A 24430-nucleotide genomic window follows, 5' to 3' on the forward strand; every position below is an offset into this window, starting at 1 on the left:
TAACTGTGCATAGGTTCTAGTTATACCTATTTCTGTCCTTTTGATGCTGCATCTGTGTCCTGCACTACCTCTGTGACTCCGCGGGGCCATCACTGCCTTGCCTCCAGATGTCCCTGTCCAGTGGGACTGGCCTCGATGTGCTGGGGCTGTGCTGACATGCTAGTCTGGATTGTCATTAACATGGGTTGTTACAAGAGCCCTTTCCCTGCTCTTGTCTTCATAATGATATCTTCACATGCAGATTTTACCACTCTTTTTCCATCCCTACCTCTCTTGGACTGTTTTTCTTTGCAAACTTCTGTTGCAGCATACAATTCAACCTGTACCATGTAATTTTTATTTTTCTCAAAATACCTTTGAAATGAAATGTAAGTTCCTCTTTGATGTCTTTCATTTCTTTTTGCAAATAACTTAGCATAGTATCGTTGTGTCAACCCATTTTTGGATGGCTATCAGATCTTTCCAGTCTCAGGTATCAACATTTTATAAAGGTTCATAAATAAATAGCAAATCATAGTACATTTCTCTTTTCTCTTGCCTTAGATTATTGTAGTGGGTAAGACTACAATATAGCTCCATGTACGTATTATAAATAATTTCTGAAAACATGGTGATAATATCACTGATAAATTTTACAAAAATAGCACTTGAGAATAGCAAGAACAATACTAAAATGCAACCAGGCAAGGAGTCTAAATTCTACTGCATATTTCCAAGCAAGTATCACAAAAGGCAGTTGCATTTTTAAGAAACATCTGTTCTCCAGATGCTTACTACTCTATTGAAATAAAGACACTTGGCAAAGTAGTTTTTCTTTGGTTGATTTTTTTTTTTGATACATCTTGATTTTCAGCACTGAATATCTAGTGCGTCCATGCTCAGAGAAAATATTTTATTTTGCATTAACAGACATATGGAATTGTAGACCACATGAAGCAATATGATAGGCACTGAGAGATTCAGGAAAAAATAGAGTACACGTAACTATTATTTTGTCAAAGCTTATTATTAACCAGAGAGTTTAGAGTCTTACTTACATATTTTGTAGGAAAAGTTTCATTTTTATATTTTTATAAGGTTGAAATATCATAACTGATTTGGCGTAGTAAATGAAGTAAGATCAGCTTGAATTCTTCTGTACTGAATGGGTGCATTTATTTTAGAAATCAAGCGCCTGTTTAAAAAAAATTCATTGTTGTGATATAAATTAATGCAGAAGAAGGAGCAGTGTAAAGCTGACAGTATGTTTATTTCCCACATATCTGAAACATGATCATTTTAGGAAAACATTAAAAATAAGAGCCAGAGAACTAGGACAAGATTATAGAGACTCACATTTTGCTTAGTGACACTGAGAATGTTTTTGTGCAAGACAAACACACCCTGAAAAACCTTGGATTCTTTGCCAAGGACATCTTCTGGGTGTTTAACAACCACAAAAGTGAAAGATTGCATGTAGATCTTTGTGCTTACTAAGGAATAATAGGGCTTTCGGTATGATTTAAGAACTTTGCAAATCAGAAGAATGAACTAGCTGATTCTCATACTATCACTGAAGTTAGGTCACAGGCTTTCATTAAGCTGTTCTTACATAGAGGACTGTTTTGAAAAACAGCAGCTTTTAACTGTTTAATTAAATAATAAGGACATATCTTAATTATTCTACCATCTGACAGGGTAAAATAATAACCAGACAATATAAAAAGTTCCTTATGTTTAGGGGGAGGGATGACGTATTAGGATATTGAAGGCTAAAAATAAATATTCTAAAATTAGAGCATTGTAAGATATGGTTACCCAGGCGGCAGTTACTAAAGTACAAAGGCAGGTTTCTCTAGAGAGTATTATTGCTTTGTTATTGTAGCTCTCCTGGCTAGACCGTATTCCTGATTCAAAATACCCTTGCAGAACATCTGCCAAGGTGAATCTGTAGTTGAGTCTGTGTTCTCTATGGAGTTTTGTAAATAGCAAGGAGGGCAGAGTTAAGGCACTTCAAGGGAAATGGATCTCTGTTACAGGCATAAATTTCCTATCTGTTGTCCCCAGAACGTTGTTTCTGTTTTCCTGATGTTTTTTGCTGTGAGGCAGGTGTTCTTTTTCGACATGCAATGCCAAATTTTTGGCTATTGTTTTGTGATATATGCTGGTTGTGAGTATCCATGCTCTGTACAACAAGAATTACTGGAGTAACACTCAAAGTGAAAAGCAGTGCTGTACCATGTAGTAGCTCCACGGAGCTTAATGTAGTGATGCCATAAGCTTCAGGGAGTAAATCCCATGATTACATATAAATCACATCCAAGGTACTAAGAACAATATTCTATCCCAGAACAAAATGAATTCAATAATAATGGCAACTGCTGCATTAAAAACTTACTTTAATACAAGTACAATCTTTACTTTTTGTATTCTATCAGCTGTAATGTAAATAGCCATGTTTAGTTTATAATATCACACTGTCTGTGTTAAAATTGATAAAGGGAGTTACCTTCAGTCTGCTTGAACACTATGAATACGATTGGTATAATCACAGACTCATGTGGAATCATAGAATAAGCTGGTTCAAAGGTCATTTAGGCCAACCCTTGTTCCTTAGACAGGGACATCTTCAACTAGATTAGATTGCCCTAAGCCCTGTTCACCTGATGAATGTTTCTAGGGATGGATCATTTACTACTTCTCTGGACAACCTGTACCAGTGTTTCATTACCCTCATAATAAAAAAAATTCTTTCTTATATCCAGTGTAAATCAACTGTCCCTCAGTGTAAAACCATCACCGTTTGTCCTGTCACCACAGGCCCTACTAAAAAGTCTGTCCCTGTCTTTCTCGTAGGCCCCCATTAAGTACTGAAAGGCTGTTGTGAGGGCTGCCCAGAGCCTTCTCTTCTCCAGGCTTTACAAACCCAGCTTTCAGCCTGTCCAAAAAAGAAGGTGCTCCATCCCTCTGATTGTCTTTGTGGCCTCCTCTGGACTCCCTCCAGCAGGTCCATGTCCTTCCTGTGCTGGGCCCCAGAGCTGCTGCAGCCCTGCAGGTGGGGTCTGAGCAGAGCAGAGCAGAGGGGCAGAATCCCCTCCCTGGCCCTGCTGGTCACTCAGCACTGTGTGAATACTGAGCAGCACTCTATGAATATTGAATCTATAAAGATGAGAAGTAAATAGGATAAGTTTCTTAATTGTGCTGTATTTGATTCTGGTGGAAGAGTCAAATACTGGATTACTTACCATAACTCTGGTGGTTTCTTTCTTTTAAAATATTCTGGAAAATGTAGATACAGCTCAGAAACTGAAAAAAACCTTCCCAGTTTTTGCAGTTAGTGCAGAGTCAATCACAGGCCATAAATTTGAAACCTAGTTTAACTTTTGCTAACTGGTTCTTGTTACTGTTACCTATGAACAGATGGTGAAAGGCACACTTGAACGCAGCTGTCAATGGAGCACATACAGTTTATTAAACTTAAGATAAAATTTGTTTAAATAAGGCCAAGCATTCTTAAATTAAGAGTGTGACTGCTATATTCAGTTGGGGGTGAGGGCACAGTTAGTCTTTCACCCACATTTTGGGAAAAAATATTTTTGTAGCAGTTTCTACACATTGAATTACTGACACTGTAGCTTAATTAATGTAATTCCTCTGTATTAATTACAATAGTATATTACCTGTACACATTTAATCTTTTAGTTCTTCTTGATAGTTCTGTACTCACTCAAAATGTATAATCCAGAAATGTTTTTAGAAATGTAACTGAAAAATATTATTTTGTTTGTTACTGCAAATTTTAAATTACAGGTAAATGCTGTTTAATGATATATTCTATATATTAAAATAACTATAATTTTTTATATCTCCAATGAATTTTATATTACCTGAGTTTTTATTCTTAATGTCAAGAAGCTAAGGGGCCTGGTTGAATTTTTTGTGTCTTAAGTTAAGCTCCTTAATGAAAGAAAAAGCAATTTAAATTATTTGGAAATTTCTGAAAGGATGTATTTAGGTTCACTGTCAGATAATAAATTATTGTCATGTCTTTGTGTAGATATATTTCTTTCTAAGTATGTCTTCCTACTCATGTTGCCCTTTATAAGGAGTAAATTTCATTTACTCAGTTTTTTTAGGTCTGGGATTTACTTAGCTAGGAAAATTCAAGGGTAAATTCAGAGGCTTATTCCCCACCATCTCTATGTACTGAATGGCTAGAAAAAGAAGGATTATTTTCTTTTTTAACACAACAAGATTCTAAATATCTAAATAATCCTTGTGACCTCAATTAGAAATCAAAGGTGATTTTTTTTTTTTTTTTTTGGTGGGATAGCAATGCTTGTGGTGTTTTTTGAGGCACCCAGCCATAATGCTTCCGCAGTTGTTCAGGTAAGCAGAGAGCACAGAAAGTGCTATGCCAGCTTATGCTGTGAAATTTGACTCTTAAAATCGGTTGTTGTAAAACCCTGTTTAGGTAGGGCCAATTCTGTACTCAGTAAACTTATGTATAATCTAAATAAACAGCCCTGAAGTCAGGGAAAACTTGTAGAGGCAAAGGTTGTTGCTGCTCAGCCAGGAAGGAGTATTCAGATTAAAGTTGATAGTAATCAATTTGAAGTTATGAGCTCACTCTCTACTAACATGACAAAAAGCCTTAAAAGAAAGGATGCAGAATCCGAATGAGCTATAGGAGAAAATTAACATTTCCTTTTGAAATCTCTCTTAGTGAAGGAAGACCTTCTCCCAGAGTGGAACTGCTGCATAACATAGACCCCATGTTTGTGGATGATTCCCCATGTGAGTATGCTCAAGATTTATTAAACATACAGTTTACCTTCTGAACACTTCTTGTCTTCCATAAGTGAAGTATTTTCTTCCAGGTGAAACAAAATACAGTAGGATGCCTTTTGCTTGTAAGTAAATAGCCTTAAAATACAGAAATATCATCCCCTGGATGGTGTAAGTTCTTCAACATGATCAACATGGGCTTCCTATTTTGGAGAACTCTGAAACATTGCTGAGTAATGAATAAAGTACTTTGGAACATGGAAATGTTGAGGAGCAGCTGTGTGCCTGAGGTGCACAGTGAGGCACTCTGCCAAGAGCCCTTTCCAAACCCTCTCTCCAGAATTCCAAATGAACTGCTCGCCCCAGTACATCTTGATACGACCTTGCAAATGGAAACCTTGAGTTTGTGAGGAGCTGAGAAGTTCCAAGCTGTGTGATTGCTTTTGTTCCATAATCATGTGGGTTGGATCCTTAATGCCACAATCACATGAATTGAAGCTGAACTTCGCTAATTCTATAGCTCTTTTTAAGCACCATCTGTTTTATGATTCAACATTACTAGTTTGCTAAGGACTACAAGCTTTTCAGGCAGACATTTTTTCAAACAGAACATTGGAACAGGTCCCTTTCAGTATTTTTATAGCATTTCTGTATTTCATTATGTAAAGAAGTAAATCCAGGCAGAGAAAAAGTAGTGCAATGGAGACAGTGATCTGTTGCCTGCAAAACAAATACACATTGTTCTGCAATGACTGGATGGAAAGGGGTAAGATGGCCTTTTGCAATACACATCTGGTTCTGTGACTTTTCTGAGAAGGAGCAACATTGTGCCTATCTAATGCTGACTGGGAAGCTCTGCCTGCTGATAGTTCCTTCATACTGATTGAATTAAGGTCTAGCTACTCCAATTTCCCTTCAAAAAATGCTTAGTGAGTCATAGGATTCCTGTACAATGTTATGCCCCGATGACGTATTCTCAGACCTACTTCAGAGACCGTCTTTTCCTTGTGGGAATGGCCTGTGATTGAGTTGTTTGAATAGACAAATTCCTGGAGTAAGCAGAAGGGGGACAAGCAAAGGAGGTTTTCAGGAACCTGAGCTCTTAGCAAATGTGGCCCCAAACTACTTCCATGATGCCGTGCTCTGATGATCATTCACTGTTTGCTACATTTTTGTGTCCTTATTTGTGTACATTGCGTGAAATGTGGGCAGGAAAGTGGGGCTGGGGGTTAGAAGCTGTAGTAGGTGCAACTCTTATACTGCATAAGATGCATTTTTTAAGAATCATGAACAGAGGAAGTTATATACATGCCTGTAAATTTACAATGTTTTTTTGTGCCTTTCAAAACTGCAGTAATTAAAACCAAAAACCGCGCTCTTCGCCAACACATTCTCATGCACCATATAGTTTCACTGTCTTGTCTCAGGAAAGGCCTATTCTTTCAGCAAATTACTTTGTGCTTCCTAATGAAATTGTGCTTCGTCATATAAGGATTAAAATTTCTATTTAGCAGCCTAAGTTATTAGGAGTAATTGGATATGTATGTAAGTCAGCTGATTTTTACTCTGATTTTTACTTACTGTCTGGTTTTCATTTATTGAAATGGAATAATAAGTTTAGAATTAATATCTAGAAAAATTATGCTAGTGTCTCTATTAGGGATAGATTAGTGAGACGCAAAACTTGGAATATGCAAGCAGTTTCAGATTTTCAGCAATCATGGTTCTCTGCATGTTTTGTTGGTTTCCTTTTTTTTTTTTTTTAAAGCATCTTAAACTGTCCATGCACTCTTCTTGTCACCAAGATGATTAACTGTGTCACTCTGGTGTCTTGCTCTTTCTTTGACTGTTTATTGTTTCCATGTCCTAACTGTTTTGACATCAGAATACTCTTTTGCCTATGGTGCTAAAAGACATGTTTGCAGATTTTGCTGGGTTCTTTCCAAATTCCTGTATAACCTTTTACCCTCTTGATGATATTTTGCTCTTGTCCTAGTCTGCTTTGAAAAATCACATCACCGAAATCATCTGATGTCAGATGAAGTATTCCTATTATTCTAACACTTACTTTTATATAGAAATTTGAATTAGAAAGTGAAAAATGACTGGAAGATAAGATTAGTCAAATCTTTGGGTTTGCAGAGTACTGTAAAACAGCAAATAGGCAATTAAATATCAAGATTCTGTTAAATGTAACCAAAAAAGGAGTTTTCAGGTTGTTGTGGTTAATCAAGCGAGAAGACAGTACTGTTATAGTTGGGCACACGGAGAGCATTAAGTTACTGTTTTACCTGCACTCAGGGCAGGTTCAGTGTTCCTGAACTCTTGAGTGTTTTTTTCTATAATGTATACATTCTTTCAATATTTGATATATATATATATATATATATATATATATATATATATATATATGTATATAAAATTAGCATGAATGATGGGATGCCTTATTAGTTAATAGGATTTTTTAACTGAAACAGGAAAACTGAGCTTTGTTCTGTTCAGATTTTTTAAAGCCCTCCTTCAGGGAAGAATTTGTGCAAAATACATTAATTAATTTAGTGGCAAGTCAACTGTTACAGCCAGCTATCCAACAGAATGTTAAGTTGAAATAGTAAGACATGATGTCTTGATTGCAGAGCTAGTGACGTCTCTGCTGCTGTGGTCTGTTAGCACTGACCAGGGGCTGTGTGTTTATTTACCACTTGTGGGGTAACAGCGTATAACTTCTCAGCTTCCCAGACTGAGCGCTGGTTTCTGATCTCTGAACATCAGCCAGGATTACTCCAGCAGATCTGATGAATCTGCTGATCAGCATCTGCTTACCTTTTTTCAGAACCTGATGTCCAGTGGCAAACACTGCAGCCCTGCAGTAGTCTTGTATCAAGTACTGCACTTCTCCTATTGTCAACAGTAAAGAGAAAACCACTGTAAAATAGTTTGCCTGCAGTTCCATTTTACAAAAAAAGGCTCAGGTCTTATTTCACTGACTCCTTCAAATAGATCATCTTTCTCAGAAGATAATTTTTCTTCATTAAAATATAAACCTTCCCTGTGGTCTGACACACATGGGCAGTGCTTTAAACTTCGTTTTTTTCATCTTTAGTGCTAAAAAAAGCGTTCGTCTCCCTGGCCACAGACCTTGCCAGTAGCATCCCTCAGACTTGTGGCAGCCCAGTGGAGTTGGAGTTAAAAACAAGTTTTCTCTTAATAAACTGATCTGGTTTGTGGTGCAGACCTGCAACTATTGTACTAGTGTAAGAGCATACAGTGGAATGAAAACCTGGGGTGGGATCTCCAAAACTAGGATGAGGAGGGGCTGGGGTGTGGTCTTTGGGGGTTGCAAAGCCAGTCTAGTGATGAGCTACTGCCAAGATGGCCAGCCTCTCCTCTCCCTTTCCTCTATCCTTCCTCCTTCACTTGTGTTAGTTGTGGTAATCACATGGTAATAAGATGATTTTTCTGCTAGGTCAGCTTTCAGATTGTTTTGGGTAGCCAGTCAAAAGAGGAGGAAAGGTTTCTACCACATCAGTGAGCTGAATCAACCTGCCCAGTAGCTGTGTGATGGGGAGCAGGGGATCAGTGTGTGCTTCGTAGCAGATGGAGGGTCTGGCCACAGGACTCTCTAGCTAAGATCATTTCTGACCACGTTGGGAACCTCAGCCAGAGACAGCAGTTTCATGGAGTTTAAGCTGGTAGGCTGCTGCTGCTACCACAGAGGATATCCTGTCTCCCACAGTGCCTCACCATTGCCCCCCTTTCTCATGGGTCACCAAAACTACTCACAGAGCCAGGCTGTGAACCAGGTCAGGATGCTGGTTCAGATTTTAACAATCCTTTTTTTCTCCCCATCTGGGAACATCCATATGCTGGATAGCCAAGTGCTCATTTTGGCACAAAGACTGAGACTAGGAGGAGTTTTGAGGGACAGGTGAGACTGATTCCTTTGGCTCTGAAATTAAAACCCGAGGTTTCTGTTTCGTGATAGATGATAAAGTGATCCAACAGGTTGCTGCTGGGGATGAACTTTACTTTCTCCCCTCCCCTTTCCCAGCCACACGCTCTTAGTGCTTATTTTGCATTCATTTTGGCACTTCTTGGATACTTCTGTGAACTGATCCAACTTGCTAGCCTGGTTTTCCTCTGTTATGTGGGTTGAATCTGCACATTGGAGGGGCTGATGTGTGCCAGTGGCAAGCCAAGGCGGGGGCAAGGAGGGTATGTGGTTGGAAGAGGGAGAGGCAACCCTCATAGTACTCTCTGGCTGCTTCTGGAACAAGAACCCCATGGGGAAGGAGTGGGAAACCACATCTGGCTGAGCCTTGCTGTGCTAAACCAGTCTGGTGAGTTCTGCAGATGGAGCTGGACCCACACACCTCAGAGGTGATTGCTCCTCTCCCTCCCTGCTAAAAGCCATGGCTTTTGTTTCTTCATCACACTGTTGATTGATTTCAGAAGTAATGAACGTATGTCTCAGTTGCTTGATCTCAATGTAGACTTGTTGTTTATTAGAGAGTTTACAATTATGTAAATTTGCTGTGAAAAATCTACTGTCTGTCAGATTTGGGTCTGGAACATCCACGTTTTCTGGTAGATTTAAGGATTCAGTAGTAAAATAAGAAAATTAAAAACAGAAAGCTGAAATTATGTTGAGAGTATAATTTTCTCTGTAATGTATAGGTTAAGAAAGCACATATAAAATGCATAAAGTAACTTAAAAATTGCATAAGTAAAAAAATTGATTTCCATACATTTGAAGAGAAAAGAAGCAAAATTATTTTGTCCCATTTTTGTGAATTTGTCCTTAAAAATAAAAAAATAGCCAGGTTGTTGATGGTTTGGCAGCTGTGTGGATGACATCAGCTCCTCCATTGTGAAAGATCTCCTGTCTTTTAAATAGCCTTATGGCATTTCATCAAGTTTTGGTGATTCAGCTAAATAAAAACCCAACTGGTTTTAAGTCTCAATTCCCCTAACTGCTAAACCAAACTTATTTCTGACCACAGTCATTGCTAGATGGCCTGTCTTGAAGCAGCATTGAAACTTTATATCCCACACAAGGCAATCTTATTTTGAGAATCAAAACTAAATGACATGCTGAAAGGACTTGTACCCTTTAATTCAGAGTTGTTAATCAGAATCTGTCAGTACACACTGTATTAGCTTTAATCTGACTTGCTAAATTTATTAATAAATTTGGTGACTTTCACAAAATCTTGTAGACTAGATGTGTAGCATCACTTCTCTTCAAAAAGAACTTGAATTTATTTAAATTTGAAAGATGTATTCAAAATAAATATGTTTTGGGTGGCTTCGGCTTAGGCTGAAAAAACTTTTACCTTCATTTAAAATTCCAGACTTAACCATAAACTAAAACTTCAAAAGCATAATAACAGTGTGGATTACTAATTGTAGTCAATTTATTTAGAAGATATATATTCAGAGGGAGACATCCAAGACAGAGAACTTGTAAAAACATTCTGTGATTTTCCTCCAAACCTTTATTTGCCTAGAGCAAAATTCATCAGTTCATTGCTCTGCTTGACATTTGAAAGAAGGTATTACCTCATATATTGCACTATTAATTGCCAAAATAAATGATTGCTTATAAAGAGCTAGATCTCCTATACGCAGAACAAACATATAATATATTACAATACAGAAATCTTTTTTCTTCTGGGACTGATGTGTCGTTTGTGGACATTAAAATTGCATTATAATGCCTGTAGCATTATATATTATATCCATACATATACCAAAATGATTAATCTTAATTAAGGGGTAGACACTCCAGGGTCCTCTATGTCCCATTTGTTACTAATTTTGCCTAGGTAAAGGATAATTCCTGAGACTTTGTAGGACAGAAATTACCTCTTCTCCAGTTCTATTACTGATGATCTGGCTTGTTTAGAATTATTTAACAAAAAGGAGAAAAAAAAGAAAAAGTGGGGAAAAAATTGTCATAATGGGTTTAATCAGTAGCAGCAGAAGATGCATGGATGAGTATGCTGGGTGAGTATTGAATGGCATAAATACACTCCATGTCTGTGACAGGCTTAAGACCCAAAATCTACTCTTGAGTCAAAACTGCAGAAAATTGACCTGTATACTCAGCTGATTGAGCTTACATAGTGACAGCTGGAATTGGAGAATGGTCAAGAATGGACAAAATCACAGATATGTTCTTTGCTTGTCCAAATTACCATTTTTCTGCAAAATTGTGCATGTTCATGCTGACCATCTGGACTCTGTCATCTTCCCATTTAAAGAAAATCATAAATTGCAATGACCCCCTGGAAATTTCTAAGGCAGGAGTTGCCGACATAGGACCCTGGATCCCTCAGCCGCTTCATGCAGTGTGTGTTACGCTGACTGGGCAACTTTGGGCAGAGCTCAGCTCCACTCCTTAATGGGAGACTGCTATTCCAGCAACTTCTGCTGCATTCACATCAGAGATAAGTGGTGTTTTTCTTTCAACTGTCAGCTATGTGAGTTTCTGGGGTGTAGCTCTTGCTGTCAGGAAGTTTGGGCTGTGGTTCTGCACTGCCTTGGCTCTTAGCCCATCTGCATCTCAGCATGAACCATCCATCCCTGCAGTATTTAATACTAGAGGATTGCGTGTTTGGTGAGCCTCATAAATACTAATCCCCATGTTTCCTCTGGGATGTAGATAATCTCTTTTAGAATTTAGAAATGTTAGGTCACTTGGTTAGGTGTGTAATGCAAGTATCATGACAGGAATCCAGAAATCGCTGGATACTGCTATTTTATGCTTCATTATATTCTATAATTATTTGAACATTTTATGTTCTTATGCAAGTCTTGACGTAAATGGTAGATTACATTTTCCAAATTAAATATCTCTGAGCAATAAACCTGAAAAATTTTAACAGAGCATAGGTTGTTAGAGTTGCTGTTCAGTTCTCTTTACCTTCAACGCAGCATCCTTAGAGTGATGCAGATGGGGTTTGGGTGTTTCACATATAAGGCCATCACAACAGGACATACTTTCAATAATTCATATGTTCCATACAATCAGTAAAAATTTGTTTCCTAGAAAAAATAAGCTTTTGATTTTTGTTTCCCTTATTTTCCCATTGAAAGTGAATGTTTAACATTTCCTTTTTCTGTCTCTCTTTTTGTGATGTTTAACATTGTAGGCTGTAATATTAAGTTTGCTCGTATTTAGAATAATATATTCTGTGGTTGTCTAAGAATGTAGTAACCTGGATAAGTGATTCACCTAGCTGATGTGCACTGGGATTTTTTGCTGCCCTTGATGATTCTGGATTTAACTCAGTTGTTTGTGCGGTGTGGTATTTTTGAAAAAGAAATTATATATTCTGAAAGAGAAGGTGAATGCTTCAAATGTGTACACTTGTTGAAATTAAGTAGAATATGAATTTTGAAAGGTAAGAGACTGAATATGATATTCTAGTATAAATCTTTCCTTTGGAATCAAATGTTGTTATGATAAAACTGACATTAGAAGTAATAATACTAGATCTAGATCTTCATAGCATTTAACTAAGTGAATTAAGATAGGTGAGCTTCACTGTTTAAGTTTGTGTGCAACACAGCTCTACACCTTGTCAACATGATGTCAGGAAGTTACAGTGTCTCAGGGCTCATCCTCTTCTTAAGGTCAGTATTCTGTTTGTTCTCCCAAGGTTAAGGTCAAGGCTATTCCTCAAATGTTTTTATTTTATAAAAATAAGAGAAAGACTCAGAGTTTTGTAGAGAACTCATTATTGCTATAAAGCAGCAAAAGGTCACAAAATGTCTTTCCTTGGTGAAGTAACAAAGCCCTTTATTTCTTTGCTAATTCGTTGTCACAGTGTAGGTTGGAAGACCCCTTGACATTTCCAGAGTTTCCTTGTTGAGGTGAAATAATTGCTTTACACATCATGGTTCAAAAAAAGAGGAATTAGTGCAAAGTACATATACGCAAAGCTTATATGTAAGCTCACAGAGCCATCTGCATTTCAAAGTGGCTGTACCAAGATTGTTCTTCCTTCTGGCATATTTTCATGAACTTTCACATTAATTAAGGCATTAGAGCTACAAATACTTGTGTAGCTTCAGAAATGCACCTTATAAATGGGAACTATAAAAGTTGTATTTCCATAACTGAAATAGAAAAATCACTTCCTACTGTCTGTGAGCTGTTTTTCAGACAACACTGTAGAATAAGTGTTTTATGCACTACAAACGTGAAGGAAAAATTGTCAGCTTTAGAAGAATGAACAGAAAAGCAAAAATGAATTTACTTTATCTGGATGAAGACATGAAAGTGTAGATAGAAGAAGGTGACTCATGTCACTTTTCAAAATATGTGCAAGATGTTCTTTCAGGTGAGGAGAATTTTCTGTGGGCTGTGGTATAGACAATCACCTAAACCAGCAATCCACTGACTGTAGCAGGCCCAGAAATACCTGTGAAGAACTTATTCCCCTCTCACATTGATAGTGTTTGTTTTTTATTCTGAAGAAGACAAATGTTACTTAATTAAACAGTGCTATTCAAAGCTACCTTGTAATTTTCAGCTTTGATTTCCATGAGACTTATTTTGTCTATTGTGCTTCATAAGAAGGCAAAAGTCTAAAAAGCACTAATGAATATAATGATTAAGGTTTGTTAATGTACAACAAGCAGTGTCTAAACAAAAACAATCTTTTCTGAAACAAGATACACTTATATATACTTTCTTTAAAACAGTCTAAATGACCTGCTGGGGCTTTGATATTTAACTTTTCCACTGTGTTTATGAAGAGTCTAAATTATACATATTTTCTGAAAATACAGTAAGTTCTAAATTCAGTAAGTTCTACATGTTGGCTTTATTGAATGTTAAGATAAATATCCATAACATTTTTTTTCATGCTTGTTTCTCCATCTCTTCCCATTTCTCTGTCTCTTTCAAAGATTTTACTCATGTAAGAGTTGATTCAGAGACAATACAATGAAGCAGGTTCAAATCATATATCCTAGGAAAGAATATATCCTAAGAAAGAACAGTCTATACGTTTGTAACATTATCCATTATAATCACAAAATTAAAAACAACTGCTGCATTTTTGTGAAAGTTACTCTAATTTCATTTTTTGCAGTTCATTGGCTGAGATTTGCCGAAGTTCAGTAGTTATCAATAAAGGCCTTACAAAAATTTGCAGAGTATCAAAGGGATCATAGTGAGACTGGCATTTTTAACCAGAGCTGATTATACTTCAGCTGACTGAGCTGTCTGCTGGAGGGGAGCCAGATTCACGAGCTGAATCAGTTGCTGGAGGAATATGAACTGTATTCATGCTAAGACAACAGAATGCTCTTTGCCAAAGCAATAGGGAGAAATTCTTAAAACTCCTTCTGGAATTTGCTTTGTCTTGTGCATTTCTTGATGAAAACTTAGTGGCAGGCTGCTCCACAGAATCAAGTCTAGCAAAAGGTAATTCTTGTCATGAAGTTTCTCTTTTATAAAATGCTAGAACTAAACTTGCAGTATAGCACCAACAAATTTATAGTTCGTCCAAGTGAAACACAGTGCAAAGTTTTCTGTTTATGGTCAAGGGAGAATTTTGCTTGGGGAATTATTTTTCTACTTGCATTTAAGATTTTTTTTTGCTTCTGTAGCTATAGGAGAGAGAAAGTTATAAATGGAAAGTTATAAATTTTTGGAAAACAGCCGTGTGTTTGTGTTTATGTTTTCATGTTGTTAACAAATGTGACATTTTAAAAAACCTTATGTTTATAAATAAAAGATATATGAAGTCCCAGTTTATCTTCCAACTGCAAAAAATATTAACTGTAACCTTTGTCCTTTAGCTTTTTTATTTTCTTTGAACATATAGTCTTATCTTGCAGCTGAGAAGTTGATTAATCTGAGTGGTTTAGGATTTTAGGGAATTTAGTATATTTAGTAACAAATTATATTACTACATTAGAGACAGTCCAGATTTTCATGGTATGTAAGAGACTTGAGTTAATATTTATAAGTGGGAATGAAAAATGTAGTACTTGCACTGCTCTCGATATTGTAATCACTGTGGTCTAGGGTAGATAATGAAAAGCTTCAATCATGTTCAATATATTATTTCCTGAAATTTAGAAGGGAAAAAAAATCTCATGTTCAAGTAAAGCATGTTGGTGCTTAATCAAAAACATAAAGCAAAGAAATTAAAACAGAATGAAAATCCATTGGCATTTCTGACACAGTCTGTAGATCCATACTACTTTTGTTCTGTGTGCAGATGAACAATGTAAATGGGACCATTTTTTTAATTGTTGAAGTGGCCTTGACTAGAAAGAGTATATTCTGAAAGCTATTTCTCTATTCTTTTGTTTGCTTTCCTGCAACCTTTTAAGTACCTGGATCTGGGGAAAACCTCTGTTTTCCCCAGATCCAGGTACTTAAAAAAAACCTGGGAAATACCAAAGGAAATCTGGAATTTTTTTTTAAATTCTGTATGTGTGTGTGTGTGTGTCTGTGTACAATTCTGGATTTTGTGGTGTAATGTAGAGACTTGGGATTTAATGTATTTGTAGACTGTCTGCAAGTCAACTGTAGGCCAGATCACTTGCAAATGAAAACCACAGTGTGCCTACAGAATATTTTGCATTTGAATGCTTCAAGAACACATATATAATTGAAGTAAGATTTACAGGATAGTAGAATGTTGAGAATTTATTACAAATTTTGTACCCACTAACTTTCCTTACTTTCTTATATAAATTGAAAGTTTTATGTACAAATTTGGTGTTAGTGGAAACCAAAATAACCTAAACCCATGTGGACATCCCATCACTTATTTTCTGTGTTGTCATTAATAATATTTGTATTTATTACATGATGTGAAATATAAAGTACAGCCTTCCACAGAGCTGGGGAGAAATCTCTCCTGGAAGATGGGAGGCTGCTGTTCAAAACTGTTTGTAACAAAGAGAATAACTCAGTTGGTTAGTGCTTTTGGTGTGGCCTGGGAATTTCCTCAGGGAGGAAACTATTGGACAGTTGGAAAAATGCTGTTGGAGGAAAGTTCAGAAGATGTGGTTGTGGAAAGCAGTGCTGACCACAAAGAAGAGTTACTGGGTGGCTTCCTGAGTTTTACTGCAGTGAAGTTATAGTTCATAGTTCATTTCTTGACTTTGTGTTCCCCTGTGTGCCTCCATGTTCATATAAAGGACCAAGTGTTTGGTTACCTGTTACCTGAAGTCTGCCTTGATTCTGCTGTTTCAGTGCTGCACAGAAATATGTTTAAGTAAACACTGTTTTGATTTTCTAGAACTTCAGAGCATGGTGACATGGGTTTTGGAGCAGGGAAAGTTACTCTGGAATTCATTTTCATCTGTTCATCCATAAGGCTCGATTTTTGGTATAATTCATGGCAATGTGTGTTCTTATTTTCTTGAACTTTTTCTTCTGAGAATTGGTAAATCATGTATTGGCACTTTTGTTTTGATTTCAGATCACTTTTATTTGAGGAGTTGAATAAAGCTTACGTGTTGTTGCCAGAAGTGATTGTTGTAAATGCAAATGGGGAAGCCTTTCATATGACCGTTTTATGGAAAACACATTGTGTCTACTGATCTGTATGGATAAAGGGGAGTTTAGCTTCATTTATTTGATTAAGAGGAATTGGTAGGGTGTAAATTCCTTGTTTGTTACTGCTGATGCTTAACCAGTCTGAACCAGAGCCCAGTGAAATTAATGGAAAGGTTCCCATTTGTTTCTGGGTAGATTTTTTTAAGCTCTAACTGACTTCCCACAGTTGAGCATTAGTAAGGCATGGGAAACCTGCCAATCACGCAGGATTTGAGTGTATGCATGTGGTGAGATTTCTAGGAGGCTGAAGACTGCTGTCATGAGGGTAATTTTTATGTAGAATTTGGTAATATTTAATAAAGTTCTTGTTTTTTTTTTAACCTACACTTCTGCTATTGTAGCACAAAAACGGGGCAAGATGATTATAAGGAGTTTGCATTATCTATTGTTAGGAAAGTAATCACGTGTGATATTTTTAATTGCTTGGGTTTTCTTTTTTCTCTTTACTGGGCAACATGTAAATAAAAATTTTAAGTCTTGATAATAGCATCAGATAACTTAGCTAAGAACAGAAGCTTTTATTTTAATGGAAACAGTAGGAGAATGATTCAATTACCATTTTTCTGGCAATACATACAAGATGGTGGATACAATAGGAATTTTCTGGGTTATTAAAATAGTATGTTGATTTTAAAGATGATAATGAAAATACTAGAAAATAGTCTCTTTCTGTTTGGGTTTCATATGTAAGTGGGTTTTGGTTTGCCAGTCCCAGACTTCTGTCTGGGGATCTCCTCTGTGGTTTTTATAGCCTACTAATCAGATCACAAGAGGCTGGGAGGCATATACATTACCTTACTATGGAAATAGTACTCATTACTGCTTGTTGGTTTTACGTCCTAGTGGAAGTAGTGTGCATGGTTTGGTTCAACTATTAAGCAGAGTTCTACTCTGCAACATATATGGAGTTGTTCACTTCTCTTTAATAAAAACATTTTTACAGAATAAGGAAACTTTTTTAATGTTTTAGAGTATAATCTCAGCAGAATTTGAACATCTAATTTATTGCCTTGAGACTTACCATTGCCAGGTGACACTGCCTTTTGAAAGCCTGTTTGTTAAGGATGAGAGTCTTCATGAGTTGATAGCCAGTATGCACAAGATTGAATAATTTTAAATTATTTATGGTAGCTTTTTTTTAACATATGCATAAGTGCCACTTCATTCCCTAAAGCTGCCTCACAGCAAGCACTGGCTTCTGTAGTTCAGTAGTTTCTTGCTGTCTGCTGTGTGGTGCAGTCTTGTAATGGCTGTGTCCCTTGCTCTGGGGCTGTGTCTGACAGAAACCCGTCATGGGTGCTTCTTGTCACACCTCTAGCTCTGTGTGTGTTCCTTCAGCCTCTGTTAGCAGAGATAAGTCTGAAAACGTGAGTGTTTGCAGTGATCCCCCCAAGAGTCTCTGAATACAATCACGACTTCGTTGCATTGCTGTCTGAGTGACAGTTGTGCTTACTGATAAAATGCAATCTCTTTAATCACCTTTATAATATGGCGTTAAGGATGTCAGGGGACTGGCGGTTCAGAGAGTTGTCCTAGTTGTTCTGATAGCTGAGATGTGATTAAAAGATTTTAAGAAGTGATAGAATAACATGAATATTTTCTGTGAAACATGTCTGGTGTGGTTCAAAAAATAAAACAACACTATTTTGTTCAGAAAATGTAGTGTCGTCCAGTTGGAACATGGCCATTTCTAGCCAAAGCAAACAATGAATTTCTTAAGTAAAGAGTTTATGTCTCACTCAGAGTTTCAGCATGTTTGAGTTTTTCTCTCTGTGGCTACACGGTGTGCAATAGTGCTGCTCCGCATTATAGGTGATATCTAGTTAGGCCAGGTAGAGGCTGAAGTTATCCTGAAAAATAATAAAAACTACCTAGGTCATGGGATTTCACTCAGGATATTTAATGAGGTAACTTACTACTTACTGTATAGTAAGTTCAAAGTACTCAAAGTATTTGGCCTGCATATTTAAATGATATATCCCTTGTCATTTAAAACAATAAAGTTTTGATTATATGATTGCATTTGGCCAATGTCACATAGGATGGGAGGGAGCAGAAACAACCTGGTCCTTGGAGTTCCATAGAAAATTCAAATTTAATTAAGTAGAATATACACCTAGCAGAGATGTTTTATTCACAAGGAATTACATACCACCTAACCTTGCAACTGGTTTCTGAACTTTCTCAGTCTTGTTTTTGAGATGGGAAGAACAAAACTACAGTTTTCCATTTGCATGAAGCTTTTTGCTTTGTTAACAAGTCCTTTTCTAATAATTCCTTTCACTCGGTTCTCTTTCTGTACAACATATGCTGATATAATTCTGAAAAAGCGTCAGCTCAATCTGTTGTGATTCCAGGGTTCCACTCTTGGTTATGAGAGTCACAAAGGCCATAATTTTATATGTTTATATGAATTTCAGGGGTTTTTTTCCACACATGCATCATTTTACCTGCATCTCTGTTAAATATCAGTGACTATATTAATGCCCAACCTCATACAGGCCTTCTGTCATCCTTCACAGCCAGCTTCAGATAACTTGTCATCATTCACAGACTCTCTCGTCTCACTGTTCATTTGCTTTTCCAGGTCATTTGGAATATGTTCAATGGTACAGGTCCCAGCACAAATTCCTTTAGGAAACCAGTGGTGGCCTCTCCAGTGTGAAATCAAAACTGATTTTGTTTCCTGTTTTTTTAGGTGCTTTTCTATCCACGTGAGAATCTTTCTTTTCCTATTGTTGCTTAGTTTCTTGACCTACATGGTTTTTTGGTATGAGAAGTAAACTTTTGCTCTATGTGGATCCTGTTATCTGTTATTTAAGTGGTAGAGCAGAGTAACCAAAAACATTCTAGGGGATGTTGCACAGCCAGACAAAATTTATACTGAAATACACATCTTGAGAATTACAGAGAAAAATTTTAGTTAATAAGAAAATATCTAGGGAATCTCTTTGTGCAGGGTACACTACAAACTGCAAGGTTTCAAACTAGTGAGACATCCAGTGTAATATTTCCATACTCTTGTGTCACAGGAAATGCTGTTGATATTCCTACTTGGGCTGAATGCTCTTTAATGTGCTTTACACCTGCAAAGCAGTAGCACCTGTTTACTATTTGTTAAGATGTGTTTTTTATTTGGACTGCAAAGAGTGTGAGCCACCTAAAATCTTAATTCACCCTGGGTTTTGTGGCTTTTCTTAATACAGACTTTTCAGTATTTTCTGTCAAGTAGGTTGCAATTAAGCTTGGAGCTTTTTGTGGTTATATTTTCCTTGTCATACTGCTGCTGCATTATATTATCAGAAATAGAAGTTTAACTACAGAGAATGCTAATATTTTTCATTTTTTCCTTCAGGAAATACACTGAGAAAGGTAGATAACTTCTAACATCCTTGTTTTGCAGATGAAGAAATAACAGTAGAAGCTTCATTTGCTTCTGTTTTCCTTAAAGGACACTGATTATATGCAGCTGCTTATAAAAGAATGTTTCTGTTACTGTGTAGGATATTGGAAAAATAGTAGGCATGGCCGCTCTGATATTCACTTAGCTGTTCATAGTGCTCTTTGGTCGGGGCTCTGGCTCGCAAATAAATAATAAATTAACATTTCTTTGTCTTTCTCCAAAATTGTTTCTCAGTATCCAACATTGCCTCCCCACATGCTTGTATTGTAGACCACAGTGTACAGAAATACAGCATTCTTCAAGCACTTTGGGCACTTTTAAATTTTGTGGTCAGGATCTTGCTAAGTGGCATGTTAGAGAGAACTGTGTACTCTTTGATCTCTTACCAGCCAAGAAAACTTGTCCTCAACATGAGTCATTTTCATCATCTTAATCATACACTGAAGGGAGAATATTTTATTTTTAGATGTACTGTCTATTTATGTTGCCATACTTTTAAGTTTCTACCAATTGCTTGAGCTGGTCTCAATGGATGAAAGAAGGAAAGCTAGAGGAATGAGAAGAGTAATTGATCTATGTTTGTTAGATCAGCAAAATACCATGAATATTGATATAGAATATGTATAGTCCTTCTTTTAAATCACAGCTGAATATTTAAACTCCATTTAGTTTATCGTCTTCCTTCTGACAGTTAAAAATTAGATATCAATGTTTAAATGAGTATACTTTTATGAAACTAATTATATTTAATAAAATGTTTCCAAAAATTTGTCTTTTACATTAACTTAAAGAGAAAGGCTTTTTTTGAAAAGCAGGTCAAATTGTACCTTTTATTTTCTTCAGTTTGCAAATCTGCACAATGTGGGTGTGGACTATCCTTAACCATTTTTACAAAAAACAGTTACGTGGTACATGGACTATTTGCTTTGCAAAGTAAAAAGCAAAGAATTTAAGTGAATCATAGGAAATACTTGCAAAGAAGCTTACAGATCTGAATTTTCCAGCCTTCCTACCAAGTGTTGCAGTGGCTTTTTTCTGTTGTCTATGCTATTTTTGATTTTGGTTGCATTAGGAAAACTTTTTTCTATTACTTGCTCTTGATTGAATATTAAATATTTTAGATATTATCAGTGAAACTGTTGAAAACATCATAATACTTAAACAGATAAACAAAGTGGATTTATAGTCTCTACACAGGGAGATGAGAGCTTCTGATAGGCATCTAAAGCTGTAAAATGCAGTAAAACTGGATCAACCCTTCTTTTCTTCTATTACCGTGTAGCATTGCAGGCATGAAAGGATCATGAAGTTATTTTGGTTTGCAGCAGTAGAAGAAGAATTTAAAAGTTTTTGAGTTGTACAGAAAATAAATGGATTTTCAGACATTTTTGTGGTTTTCATGGTAGTCAGATAAATTAGTATTTTTTAATTTTAGATAAGTTTCTGGTAGGTAACTAGGATTGTATGAGCCAAGAAACAGATGATTGATTCTCAAGCACATGTTGATCAGAAGAGTAGAAATGTGAAAAAATTATGCTTCCTATTTTCCACCTCCAGAAATCATTGCCCAGCTGGATAGATGAACTAATGAATTAAGCAGAAGGCTGCTGTAAGTGTATGCAAAGATATGTAGGAAGACAGTATTTTTTTTTCTGGAAGAGCTACCCTTCTAACATAAATGATGTTTTAAATCAGGAGTACACATCGGATACTGAATGAGATCAGAAAGCTTTTATGAAAGGAGGGGAGGAATAAAACAGGGCTAAGCACATTGCAGCATTTTTTTGGTGATCTTCCCTATGCTTAGGAAGTGAAGTGAAAGAACAGATTGCTGGGCCAAGTAAGAAGTTTTGGTTAAACTTTTCTGTTTTATGTTGAATCTTCTATTAGTAACCATGTCTTGAGACACACTTCAGTATGTCAAAACCTGTCATCTTGTAACATTTCTGTAAGTTGTAGAGGCTTTTCTAAAGTTTAAAATGGTATGAATAAAGTAGGAAATAATGTAGGTTCAGATTCTGATTTCAATGTGAATCCATTATTTCAATTACTGTCCTCTTGATTTATGTGCTGGTGTAAGTGAAAAAACAGCCCTAAGGAAATAACTGACCTGTCTGCACACACTGATCTGTGCATTGGAAGTCATTGCTAGTACAAATTAATATTACCATTGCTTTATTCTACCCCTCCTTTAAAGAATAGCACTCTAAGTAAACTAGAGGATGTGCTAGAAATTATTTATGGTGTTCATGGGTTTGTGAAATCATAGTTAAACCTGAATCTGAATCTTATAGACATAGGGAGGAGGGCAGCCAAGGTGGTGGAAGGCTTCAAGGGCAAGACTTGGGATGAGTGGCTGAGGTCACTTGTTTTGCTCAGCTTGGAGAAGGCTGAGGGGTGACCTCAAGGCAGCCTACAGCTTCCTCAAGGGGGAAAGCAGAGGGGCTGGTGCTGATCCCCTCTCTCTCTCTGTGCCTGCTGACAGGGCAGATGGAATGAAACTGCATCAGGAGAAAATCACACTGGGCATTATGGAAAGGTTCTTCACTGAAACAGGGTCCCCAGGGAGTGTCACAGCCTGTCAGAGATCATGGAGCATCTGCACAATTGTCTTGGTCATATGGTTTAATTTGGGGTAGTCATGTGAGGAGAAGAGAGTTGGAGTCTATGATCCACATGAGTCCTTTACTACTTGAGATATGCTATGGGATGCTATGATTCTCCTTTTCAGTTTAGTGCATACAGGGATTAATGTAATAAAAGCTGTATAAATGTACTTCGATATAGCACTTTCTTTTGTTAATTTTTCATTTCCCTCTGCTGAACTGAAAGTAATTTAGTAGCACATCTTGTGTAAGACCACACCAAAAATCTGTCCAGTTCATTGTTCTGAGAGTAGCAGTTGTGTAGCACAGAGTACATGAGGGCAAGCACATAAATATACTTCTCTTGTGTGGCCCCCACAGCCTGCTCTTAATCTTTAGGCTCTGATTTTGGATGTAATAATTCTTGAGGGATTTTTCTTCCACTTTGTGAATCCTTTTGTTACTCAACCTGCATAAACTTTTGCCACCCACAGCATTCCATGTAAAGGAATTCCACACCTGAGTTTGGTTTGTAATTAGGAATATATACTATCATTTGTTTTCAATACATGACATCTTAATTTATTCAATGCCTTTATTGAGAAGGACTTGTTGTTCTTTCTCAGGTTCCCCTGGCCAATTTCTTAGATCTCTGTTCTTTTTCTTGTTAGTTGTCCATTTTTGAGGATAAAGAATCCTATTTATTTAATCATTCTTCACATGGAAGTTGTTCCATACCTTTATAGTCTTCCTTGTCTGAAGTCTTTGTATCTTGCATGGGGTCTGTGTCTGTAATGTGGGAACCAAAATTTCATGGTACATTGCTTTTCTGGACAGCCTCTGGACCATACTTGTTCATTAAAACTTGTCAAACACTTCCCTAAATAGCAGTAGCTAGTTTAGAGCACATGCTGTTGTGTATGTGGAGTGTTGGCTTTTCCCTGCCATGTTCATTACTTTCCCTTTTGTTGTACTTAAATTTGTGCATTGGCAAGACTTAGTGCACTGAAACATTGTTCACTTTTCCTAAAAATTCCGGGATATTCTCTGGTCAACAGTCAGAACATAACTTATGTACTTATCCAGTAGTAAATTTTCCAACATTCTGCCTGAAAAGTATACTATGGAATAATCAAATTATCAAAATGGCAATTATTTTTGCAAATGTGGCCCACATTTTGACTGATGCTTTCTGAGCATCTTGTGTAGATTTTTCAGAGTTAATTACATTGGCCTTTGAAAAAATCAAGTTTCTTGAAGGCACAGATTAACTATTGAAAATTACAGGATTTTTCATCCTAATTTGAAATATGTATGTGTATAGAAACAATGTATGATAACAAAAGTAAAAGAGCTAAGCTGAAGTTTCTGTAAGGGGCAAAGGGCCAGACTTCTAAAGTATTAACTTTTGTGGGTAGTAAGAGTTGGCCGCCTGAACTCCTTTAAAAATCTGATCCTGAAACCATTTTTAAGACTGTCAATACAAAGGATTTCTGGAATCATGTTGTAAACTCCAAAATCACCTGCCAAGGGCAGTGTCTTCTGAGGGACCTAGCTTTTACTATAGAGATATAAAAACTATTTGAATACTAATTGGTGACCTCGAACTCCAACCAAAACTCTAAAATCTTTAGAAAAATTAATTTTAGCATAAAATATTTGAAAATAAATATCTGAATAAAAGGTTGCTGTTTTCTTAACTAATACAAGTTTTATCATTTCCCAAGAGACTACTTAAAAAAGAAATATAGCTACTGGTGAGGCTCCAAAGTTGAGCTTCAGGAAACAGTGGCTTCTGTTTGACAATAATAAAATTCATGGAAAAGGCTGTGGGACTTTCTTTCAAGATAAAAACAAAGGCTTATTTCGTTAGCCGCTGATACACTGATCCAATTGCAAAAAAAGTAAAGTGTTTAGCCTCTACACAAGGAAAAGCATCACTTTTTTTAATATAGAAATCTATAAGGAGAGTATGCAGACCTAGGAAGGCTGGCTTGATTACAGAGCTTAATAAAAGGCACCTGTCCTTTGACTGCTGAATTAGTCCACAGGGCTAACGGGGTTGTTACTGTCAACCAT

The 24430-nt window shown here is 36.6% G+C and overlaps 1 protein-coding gene across 4 annotated transcripts in view; it reads left to right on the forward strand.

Annotated features, from left to right (window-relative positions):
- ARSB (arylsulfatase B) overlaps positions 1–24430 on the forward strand; it is a 187520-nt gene that overhangs the window by 33419 nt on the left and 129671 nt on the right. For all 4 annotated transcript variants that reach the window (XM_064405665.1, XM_064405666.1, XM_064405664.1 and 1 more), the window contains exon 6: positions 4706–4776. In XM_064405665.1, the coding sequence (XP_064261735.1) occupies positions 4706–4776 (71 nt within the window). The remainder of the gene's footprint in view (positions 1–4705; positions 4777–24430) is intronic.

Source organism: Passer domesticus, chromosome Z (genome assembly GCF_036417665.1).
Source record: "Passer domesticus isolate bPasDom1 chromosome Z, bPasDom1.hap1, whole genome shotgun sequence".
NCBI lineage: Eukaryota > Metazoa > Chordata > Aves > Passeriformes > Passeridae > Passer > Passer domesticus.